The sequence below is a fragment of the Annulohypoxylon maeteangense genome (assembly GCF_022496945.1).
Source record: "Annulohypoxylon maeteangense strain CBS 123835 unplaced genomic scaffold GGS22scaffold_17, whole genome shotgun sequence".
NCBI classification, from domain to species: domain Eukaryota; kingdom Fungi; phylum Ascomycota; class Sordariomycetes; order Xylariales; family Hypoxylaceae; genus Annulohypoxylon; species Annulohypoxylon maeteangense.
The window spans coordinates 347,902-358,577 of record NW_025953264.1 but is presented as its reverse complement, the minus strand read 5'-3'; the positions used below and the strand labels follow the sequence as shown (position 1 = coordinate 358,577).

The window sequence follows — 10,676 nt, the reverse complement described above, 5'->3', positions numbered from 1 at the left end:
ATTAAAGCTCCCCACATCCCCTGAGCTACGCCATAGAACTAGAAATAGCTTGGTGCAAAGTGTCCTCTAATGAGCATCACGAATATCACGAACATTCCCTTGAAATTCTATTGACTTTCCGCATTCACCTACTTCTGAAAAGGCGCCAATCTCTCAATTTATCCTTCGATATACCTCGTTAAAAAGTTTCAAGAGCGCCTATTTCATTAATTTGCCCAATTGCTAAATTAAGAATGCGTTTGTTACAATCGTCGACCCTCGCCTTCGGGTTGGCAACGACTGCGAAACTCGTTGAAGCGCAGGCACAATTTCTTGTCAACGAACTTAGCTTTGGCTACACTGGCCGGTATGCGTCTTTTAGGATGGGTATATCTCTCGATACTAGGGACTAATTCAAGCATGTTAGAATAAACGATCGAGGTCAAGCAACCGTGCCAGGCTTCTCTATACAGGGCACCCCAGACGTCCCCGAAGTCCTTTCCAATAAAATTATCCTTACGCCACCACATCCCGGAAACACTCGAGGCGCGATATGGGCTGACCAACAAAATAAATACCAAACGTGGGTAGCTGATGTCGACTTCCGAGTGAACGGACCTGAGAGGGGGAGCGGTAACCTCAACATCTGGCTTGCAAGACGAGGAAATCAAGAAATTGGTTCGTCCAGCGTTTATACCGTCAACAGGTTTGATGGTTTAGCCCTCGTTATCGACCAGCACGGCGGTTCGGGTGGAATGATCAGGGGCTTTTTGAATGACGGATCTACCGATTTCAAGGCGCACCAGAGCGTAGACAGCTTAGCCTTCGGACATTGCAATTATCCCTACCGCAACCTGGGCCGACCCTCTCAGATCAAGCTAAGACAGACACATCAGGTATTTAAGGTTGAGGTTGATGGTCATCTATGCTTCGAAAGTGACAAGATCACTATTCCGCCCGGATATTTCTTTGGTATCACAGCGGCTGCTGGAGACAACCCAGATTCTTTTGAGATATTCAAGATGGTGACTATGACCGAGAATCTCGACGCCAAGCACGATGCGCCTTCACAACAGCAAGGACAACCAATTCAAAATCAAGCGCAAGCGCAAACGAGCTACGGTCGCAAGGCTAACCAGAACAACGGCAACAACAACGGCAATAGCAATGGCAATTCAGATGATCCTTTTGATGATTATATTCCTGATGCAAATGCCGATGCGATCACGAGTTCTAAAGCTCAGTTCGCAGACCTACATAACCGTATACAAAGCACAAACCATCACCTCTCGAGTATCTTCCGCCAGGTCGCGGGATTAAACAATATCGGCGAGAAGAGACACGAGGAGACTTCGAAGGCGATCCATGACGTGAAGCAGTTGCTATACAAACTAGACAGGCTGGATTCGCTTCAGAACGAGATCAGCAAGCTGCAGCGAGATCTACGCGATATGCGAAGTGACATCAACCTTAAGGTGAAAGACTCGGAACATGCAGTGAAGAGCTTCATAGGCACTAACCACGGCAATATGCTGGAACACGTGGCAGTCCAAGCTGCCCCACGACACGGAAAGCTCATATTCGTCATCATCGGAAGCCAGATTTTAATAGTGGCCGCCTACATCTACTACGAGAGGAAGAAGACCCTTCCCAAGAAGTACCTCTAGTTACTTCGATTACTAGGTACTTGAGGGCAATCTTTTTTAGACAGAGTTCGGTACAAGGGGAGGTGCGGCGTAGGGCATTGTATAAAAAAGTATTTGGATCCATGGATATGGGATTAAATGTGGCATTAAAGTCTTGTTTTCCGTAGCGCATGAATTTGAATCATTTTGGAAGCGTTCTCCTGAACTAAAATATGTAATAATCTGTAGTGTATGTATGTGTAAGTAGCTTCACACAAGTACTTTTTATCTATCTACTAACCAGAACACCACCGTAAAAAATGAATAGGTAAATAAATAAAAGAGGCCAACAAATAGATCGTGAAATACGGTATGTATAGGTATGTAATTCGAGGTTCTGAAACCCTCTTTCTCTCCCCCGAAAATAAAAAAGCCAAAATGTTTTGATGAAGCGAAAAGTAAAAAATAACTCCAAACGACCAAAGTGGTATGCAGACCAAGAATAGATAAGTAAGATGTAGAAGAAAAAAAAGAAGAAAAGAAATACATCGAGATACAGTACAAGTTATGCTTCATGCTTATATATGCTTTCCAGACCATGCAGAGTTTCCGTCGCTTTAGTAGTAGTAGAAACAAAAGAAAAATCAGAACGAACGCCCTTGAGTATGCTTGTCATCATCATGCATCCATCCCCCTCTCCCTCCCCCTCCCCTCCTTCTTCAACTTCGTCCCTTCGTGAGCCCGAGCGTTTGACTTCGTGTAGCAGTCGTATACACCAACGTCCGCGTGCGTCGACATCATCTCTCGTATGTAGGTATATATATGTGTGTTTTCCTCCGCCCCCTCCTCTGGCATAGGTATAAACCTGATAGCCATATAATTCCGTAGACAGGTATACGACCTCGTCGGAAGAAGTCTTAATAGGTAGGTAGGCAGGCTTGTCGATACCTATACAGGTATATCTACCCCCCAACAACCCACCCAAACAACTCCTCACGCATCCATGTCATGAACCCCTAGGTACCTAGGTAAGTTCAAGCATACCCCATCATCCTCAAAAGCTCATTCCCCTTCGGCGCCGTGGTGAGCACCTCACACGCACTCTCCGTAACCAGAACACAGTCCTCGACGCGCACGCCGCCGACCGCCCAGTACTTATCCAGCACCGCGGCGTCGATGTACCGCGCGTGTTCCTCGCGGCGCAGAAAGTACGCCTCGATGTACGGCTTGCAGAAGTACACCCCCGGCTCCACCGTCACGATCATCTGCGGCTGCAGCGTGTTGTGCGTCGCTCTTTTCCCGCCTGCTGTTGCGGAGCCCTTTTTATCTGCGGCGCCGTTTGTGGTGGTGTTGGTGCGCTTCGCTTGGGATTGCGGTTGCTGCTGGTGGTGGGAGTGTTGCGAGGGGTGGCGTTGGGGTTGCAGGTGTGCGGGTGGGTGGTTCTGCGATAGCTCTTGCAGCTGCGCGGGGGTGATGGTGTTCGTGCGCATTGGGGGCGCGAAGGGCGGCGAGGAGGAGGTGGATGTTCGGGGGGGCGCGTTGCGGGTTGGTGAGTTGTTGGATGAGGACGCGGGGGAGCTGGGTTGTGGTGTTGATGGTGCTGCCTCGGGGATGGGAGACGGGATGGATCGCGGTGGTAGAGGAGGCGCGGTTCCGTCTTGTGAATTTGGTGGTGTGGTCGTCTGTTGTTGTTGCTGCGGATGCTGGGAGAGGCCGCTGCTCATTGTCGTGGTACTCGGCGATGTGGAAGGGGGCGCCTCGGCCGCGGCTTGCTTGATCATGGCGCGCACGCTCTGCGGGCCGATGGGCCTTCGTTTCCCCCACATGCCCTCGCCGGCAGGTCTCAGAAGATCTCTGCTAAGAACACTAGGAAACACATTTAGTCCACTTCTCTCACTAGTTACACTATCACGACGATCGGGGTTCTGACAAAGGAAAGGCGGCGCAGAAGGTTCCGGCCTCGAGGAAAGGAAAGAGACGGGTTTGAAGGGGGTGATTGGGGCATGGAATAAAGAAGAAGAAACCAACTCGTGAACGTCGAGACCGACGTGGTGGCCTAGGCCGTGCGGGAAGAATGCCGCGCCCGTGCCATTCCTGAATATCTCCTCCGCGGTACCGCCCTTGAGCACGCCGAGTTCGAGCAGGCCCTCAACGGCGACGAGTGTCGCGTGCAGCTGCAGATCGCGGAAGACGACGCCGGGCTTAATGCGCGCGATACACTCCGCCTGCATGCGGTGCACGAGCTCGTAAACGGCGCGGGCCTCGCGCGTAAACTGCGAACGCGGGCCTATAGGCAGCGTCCGTGTTACCTCGCTGGCGTAGCACGACCACTCCGCACCGGCATCGAGCACTACGAGCTGTCGGCCGATCAGCGTCTCGTTGTTGGTGCCGTAGTGCAGCGTCGACGCGTTGGGCCCGGAGCCGGCGATAACGGGATACGCCTGAGTCTTCGCATTGGCGGCGGTGCAGGCCGCGATAAAGGCGGCTTCGACCTCGCACTCGTTCTTGAAAGCGGCTACCTTCTTAGCCACGGCGCGGTGAGCAGACGATGAAATATCGTTGGCCCGCTTGATCATCGCGACTTCGTACTCGCTCTTGACCAACCTCGCCTCGTCCATGGCAGGTTGCAGAGACGAGACGTCGATCTTGAGGCTCGACCGCATTTGCTCGAAGCCTTCAAACTTGGGCAGCTGCGAAGGCCGCAGCGCGTACAGAGTCTTGACAGTTGCCAGACGCGCGCTCAGGTACTGGGCTAGTTCGCCGACATACTTGACGTCGTGAACGTCAGAGTGCGAGAGACAGTCATCGGGCGACGGCGTGTTCCCGAACCAGAGAATGGTAGCGGGAGGAGTGAACGGAACCCACAGAGTAAGCTTGTCCGCTGCAATGTCATATGTGACGCTGCAACCGGGGAAGTCTGCTCCAGTCAGGTAGTAGAAACTAGATGTTTTGGTCAGTATTCGCGATACTGCTTGGTTGATGTGCAGAATACTTACTACCGTCGCTGCCGAAATGGCGGTCCCTGATCCGAATCTTCCCACGTCGATTCTAGCTGGCCAGGCAAGTAAATGAGGCCATTGTCAGTGCCAAGTTCTTTGGCAACTTTCCTCGCGTGTTGTTTTGCTAAACACGGTTAGAACTTTTTCTCAAATTGATGAATTACAAAGAAAATTGAAAGAGTCAAAACAAGGCAATGGCAATACTGTGATGGGTAATTGAGATGGCACTTGTTCGGGAATCGCAGTGAGATGAGCTGAGATGAGATAACTCGGCACATGTTGTGCTAGTAGACGGGAGGATTGAGGATTGAGGATTGAGGCTTGGGTGAATCTAGAGCTACCCCTAGATTTCACCTTCACCGTTCGAGGGCAAATACAGCTTGAACCGTGAATGTACAGAACGAATTGCCTTTCTTGACTCGATGCAATTGACGTATAGTCCTAGAAGATGAATCATGGAGTTGACCTGCAACTCGAGGGGGATAAAACGTAGAGATTCTTCACTCACCGGGATATCTCTTCGGACCTTCGCCATCTTTAGCCTCCAATTCAGCAATGTTGTTGACCTCGACAGATCTACGGGCCACATCGGTTAGTGGTAATTTAGATATGAATGGGATGGTCAAGGCCACAGAGACAGCAGCCGACACTGCGCTTTGCAGAAGACTTTTCGTCCTGCACTTGACGTGATCCCGGAAGTTGTGGTTGTGGTTGTGAGTATGGGGATCCATCTTGGGAGACGGCATGGAGGACGAGAGGGTATTGCTATTACCAGCAATGGGAATTTGGGAATTCGGGATGGGGTTTTCACATACAGAGCGTCGAATTCCTCGACGACCACCAGGTCGTGGTCTATATCTATAGCTTCCATCTTGACTGACGTTCTCTCTTTCTGATGTTGTTTTTCTAACGAGTAGAGCAACGACAGCATCGTCGGTGGGGTGGGATTGTTGTACACGTTCGGCGATTGGGAAACCCCCCAGGCGTGGTCCTATCAGATCGTTAAGGGCGGTGATCTCATTTGGCGACAAGGGCTTATGCAGCCGCTTAGCTGGTTCAGCCTGGTTGGAGCGGTCTCACGTGGCGGAGTACGGTTCGCGTCTGATCATAGTACCTATAGATATTTTACACGTGCGGTATGGATAATTACTCGAAACACTGAAGACCCTCCTAGACCAAATGACCTCCAGTAAGGCCGTCGTGCAGCCCCTGAAGGCAGCCCGAAATACCTTAAGGGGCAGGGGTCGTCTGATGGGGACTGATGGGGACTAGATGGAACCGAATGGGACTGGAGATCCCGCTTCTTAGAAAACATACTCTGTACTTCTACGCCGATATGCCCACTTGTTCTCCACCTACTGGACCAACAAAATCCCTTCCGACTACGCCGCCTCGTCCATCTGTTCATCTCTTGTTTTGCATCGGACGTGAACCGACAAAGGTTGGGCATATGGAGTGCTTAGGCGAGCATCGCTTATGATGCGTTATGAGCGAGATCGCTATCATCGCCCGTCCCTGATATCACCAGAAACGCACCTCGTCTGCTCGTACACCACACCCTGAGCGAGAATAACGTGTAGAATAGCATATCTGTCAAGCTGTGCGTTTGACTCGCGCCGATCTATGTACATCTTCCACCTTAATAAAGTGGCGAAGCGCCGTCCCGCCGAATATCTTAAGATCACCATCGCCGCTGTCGTCGAGAAATAGCAACACTTGACTTGACTTGACATGACATGACTTGACTCGGTTCAAATCTCGAGCACCTTATATTTTTAAAAAAGGATGACATCCATATTACGAGAATGGCCATCCGAAATATTGAAGGGCCCCGTATCCGACACCGCCAAGCAATAATTGCTTTTTGATTCCCCCAAACTCCAAAAAAACCTTCGGTCATCTAAGAAGCAAAGATTCGCTGATATGCCAGTGTTGCACTCATGCAGAGGGGTATCCTTTCTCTATTCATAAACCTAGTCCATTCCGTGTTGGGAAAACGCTCCATGCCACGACGTATTAGCTAGTAACCCATCCATCTCCCCCGATTGTTGGCCCCGTCGCCGCATCGAGCGCGATTGGCCCGAGTGCAGATGAGATTGCGGCTGTGAGGGCCTGTGCTCAATAGTGTGCATCTGCAGGAGCATCGGGTCCGAGTACATCTGAGGTGGGAAGTTAAATCCTGGCTGGGCCTGTGATTGCATCAAGTATGGCGGCAGTGGTCCCATAAGCTGTCCCTCGATGCCTTCATAAAAGTTAGGTATGTAAAACTGAGATGGGTCATGATGTGAAAGGTCCCCCGGGCTAGCGTCGGCAACGTTACTTTGGTGCGTACCGAAGTCGACTTGAGGCTGGTTGGGATACGCCAAGGGATCATCCGAGGGGAACATCACAGCATCCAACTGGTGGATCGGGTTACCGGCGCTGAATTCCTGGTGCTGCAAATCCATCGGACTAGGCTCATGCAAGGCCGTGGCAGTTGCGGAATCGGGGGACGGTATTGATAAATCTAACGGCGAGAACTGGAACCCGGAAGAAAATGGACCGCCGAGCTCTGGTTGTGGCAAAGGAGAGTCGTTGATCGAGATATCTTGGTGGATGGGTCTAGCAGGAGCCTTGCCGGCTTTTTTCGACGATATACCCTGAGATCTGCTAGTTGCATCGGTTTGGGCATTTGTTGGTTCGTTAGCATATACCGAAGGAAGCACCATCATCGTGCTATTACTATCCCTCGATGCCCCCGACGAAGGCCGTTTTCGAGATGATGCGGTCCGTGCTTTCACTTCCTTGAGGTTATCCGGTAATTGGTCAAAAAGCATCTTGCTCGAGATTAGTGACATAACACCAGCGTGATTACGGATTTCAAACTTACGACTAAAGAGCTTGATATGCGGTCCGCAACCATACTCTTTCCGGAAAGCTCACTAATCATCTCTTTGCCCGCAACAGCATCCGCAAGTATTTCCATGGTCCCGGACTTATCTTGATTCTCCAGTACGAAGAAAACCAAGGTTATAACGGCAAAGAATTCGGTAAAAAGAGTAAACCAATAAGGGCCGACAAGAGGAACTTGCTTCCGCATTTCTGTTCCGATATGCACAATATTTCGGGCGACACTAATACCGGCAGCTCCACAGGCATACGCACGCTCATTCACCTCCTTGCCGGCCGAGATACGCGGAGAAACGTAATGCAGAAATGGCCTGTATAACACCATCTGCACATGAGCGTACGTAAACCTCAGGAGATTTCGTACTCTAGAACACTGCTTAGCAAAACTCTGGGGTAAATCTCGTTCAGTGTAATCTCTTACCGGACAACTTCAACGGGACCTTCAGGATCCGGCCGCCAAGCATATGGTAGGTCCTCGTTCCACCGGTGAAGTTCCGTCTCCATTTCCTTAATTTTCCCATAGCTGATCGTATATGATGCGTAGGGCTCTCCTACGCCTTCAGTATCGCTCTGGTCGATACCCTTCAATGGGTAGATATGTTTTACAACCTTACCCAGGATATCCATTAACCTCACGTGAGCGTTGAAAGCTTCAAAGAATGAGGGGGTCCCTGGAGGTGGGACGAGTATTTCGTCCTTTGTGATATATTCGTCGTCCACAGCAGTTGGTAAAGGTTGATCGATATCCTCGTCGTTGAGAAGTAACGGAAAACCCAGCAATGCTGACACGTAGGTATCCATTTGTCGACATATGTAAAAGACCCTCCGCCTCGTTTCGGATTCTATGGGATTCGTTTTGATATGAGGTAAATGTCGATGCAATCCCATCCTCAGTGCAGATCGCAAAGCAATCCCGACAAACCCATAACAGGTGCTTAGGTTCGATATCGATTGGATAAATAGTATCATAAAGAGCAACGCTTGGAGAGACGTAAGATCTCGACACTCGGTTATGTCCTGTAGTAGCATTCTTGCTGTGCTATAGTATTTGATCCTAGAATTCAAAAGTTAGTTGACCTGATACATGAATTTAGGTAGAAGGGTCATGTTATTACGCTTCATCGACTGCCAATTTATAAGGCGGAGTGTCCGAGCCGTTATTGTCGGGCATATTGTACATGCAGCCGAGTGCCATCACAGAATACGCGAGTGCTAGACTCCTTTTATCTTCCTTTCCAAACGCGCTTGTCTTTTTTTCATAAAGCCCATCAAGCATTTCGTAGAAAGAAGGGATGTGAACGATTCGCAAGAGACACGTCGCATTATAGAGTGATTCAGAACAGAGCGCAAGTGCTCGTTCTTTCGAAGGTAAATCATATCTGTTCGCACTATGAATCGGAGGCGTCCGCGAGCTGGATGAAGACTTCGGCGAGGGAGAATCAAGAGTGAGCATGCCTGGAGGTCGGGGTGGACGGGGAAGAAATGGTATTTGATAGTCTCTGCCGAGAAGACCACGAAAATGGTCCTTCATTCTCTTAAAGAAGACCGATCCGGAAGAGGTTCCGTGGAAGTCGTAGTCGCCCTTTTCGTCGAGGTCGAGTTGGCCGACAGTTTCGATCATAGAATGCAGCTGGGCATCCACGGAGGACGACGAGCCGGACTGTTTTCCCTTCGTTGCGGCAGCTCGAATTCTAGCCTGTTCCCGGATACGAAATTCTTGCTGGACGGCAGGATCCAGGCTCGGGTCGTTAAGGTCAACATCTGGCATAAATTTTCGCAGCAATGTTTCCGCCCTCGATAGTTTATTTTCCAGCGCCTCTATATATTGCGGTGCTGGATTTCTACGCCTATTAGAAGGCTTGTCATAGGTACAATCTAGCAAGAAATTATCAGCCAGGCTAGGAAAGGGCAAATTAGAGGATGTGAGGGTTACCATAACTATACACCTGACAGTGAGTGCATGGTTGCTTGCCGTCGCACTTGATCTTTTTCCTACGACATTCGCTAGCAAGATAAGTTAGCAGCTGTGTTGATAAATAGGATTCAAGCGTTGGAGTGGTATAAACAATTTAGATAAATCTTTTCATGGAAGTTGTTGTGTTCGACAAATATATCAAAGGGGGGAAGTAGCTCTAAAATTACATACTCGCATGCGCGCGTAACCCTCCGGCGCTTCTGAAGAGGAATAGATGAGGATTCGCTGGCACTCCCTGCGCGGTTCCCTGGAGCTCCAGACGCCGGCGTGTCACCAGCTGGAGACTCGGTCGCAAGAGCTTGCAAGACAGAATCTTCGTCATCGGAGGCTTGGCTTTGTGCGGACTCGGGCTTTACAGACGCCGCGCGATTCGCCGGAGGCTGTGAAGAGCGAGAAAGAGGAGACATAACCGGCTAGTCGTGGGTGCCGAAGATGGCACCCTCCTCGAAGAAGCGAAAAACAGACCGTTGACGTCGCCTTCTTTCTCAATTTCTTCACTTTTCCGAGAGATAGGGGATATGTTCCCGACGCATTTTCAAAGTTACTTGCCACTCCTAGGTGAAACGTTCAAAAACTGACGAATGCCAAGATGCAGAGTATTAAAATGAAGCTATCTATACGAAGATATGTTAGTTTCACATGAGGGATTCTGTCCAATTAAACCCTCATAAACGAGCGCAATGGTTAAATGACTGGATTTAACGATAGCAAGAAATTATTCAGAAGTAAAACAACAGGGCAGAGAAAAGAAAATAGTAGAGATATTTCTTATCTGGGCGTTGATGGTCGAAGGAAAGAAAGTAGAAGAAAAAAAAAGTTGTAGGTAAAATAAGGTAAGACGGGGGTAGTGATGGGTAGTGGTAGTGGCAGTGGCTAATGCGAGTAGCGCAAGTAAGAGGTAGGTAAGAGCCCTGGAACATACAGAGTGCCCAAGTTGCCAAGATTAGGTCTGTAAAAGACCTCTGTAGGTGTCTAATGTAGGGCTAGTCTCGCTATTACGTATGCTTGGAGGTTCTTCTCTTTCTCCTCTTGTTTGGCTAAAGAGAATTTGGCATCTCGGAGAGAGACAGATTGCATCTGTAGGGCTACAGCGGGCGAGAATATGTACCGGGAAAATACCTTACCTAGTTACCGAACGAGGATTTGTCGCGTCTGAAGTCTTGCGATGAAGGTGGGTGTCGGACGGAGACACGATCAAATTGAATTGAA

General features: G+C 49.8%; 2 protein-coding genes across 2 annotated transcripts; one reads left to right on the top strand and one right to left on the bottom strand.

Annotated features, from left to right (window-relative positions):
* Positions 1 to 92: 92 nt before the first annotated feature.
* Positions 93 to 1,768, top strand: GGS22DRAFT_52594 (concanavalin A-like lectin/glucanase). The gene is made up of 2 exons (XM_047967332.1): positions 93 to 346; positions 407 to 1,768. The coding sequence occupies exons 1-2, from the start codon at positions 234 to 236 to the stop codon at positions 1,644 to 1,646; spliced, it is 1,353 nt and encodes a 450-aa protein (XP_047815774.1). The 5' UTR covers positions 93 to 233; the 3' UTR covers positions 1,647 to 1,768.
* An 870-nt stretch (positions 1,769 to 2,638) lies between these two features.
* GGS22DRAFT_181342 (uncharacterized protein) lies at positions 2,639 to 9,874 on the bottom strand (the record flags this gene model as incomplete). Its single annotated transcript, XM_047963856.1, has 12 exons — positions 2,639 to 2,875; positions 3,629 to 4,544; positions 4,601 to 4,711; positions 5,112 to 5,129; positions 5,419 to 5,594; positions 5,754 to 6,003; positions 6,632 to 7,419; positions 7,473 to 7,857; positions 7,914 to 8,546; positions 8,608 to 9,367; positions 9,426 to 9,496; positions 9,639 to 9,874. The coding sequence occupies 12 exons, from the start codon at positions 9,872 to 9,874 to the stop codon at positions 2,639 to 2,641; spliced, it is 4,581 nt and encodes a 1,526-aa protein (XP_047815773.1).
* Positions 9,875 to 10,676: the final 802 nt, after the last annotated feature.

Coding starts and splice junctions, on each gene's coding strand:
- GGS22DRAFT_52594 (XM_047967332.1), top strand. CDS start 234: ATGCGTTTGTTACAATCGTCGACCCTCGCCTTCGGGTTGGCAACGACT. Junction 347..406: donor AGCTTTGGCTACACTGGCCG/GTATGCGTCTTT, acceptor CAAGCATGTTAG/AATAAACGATCGAGGTCAAG.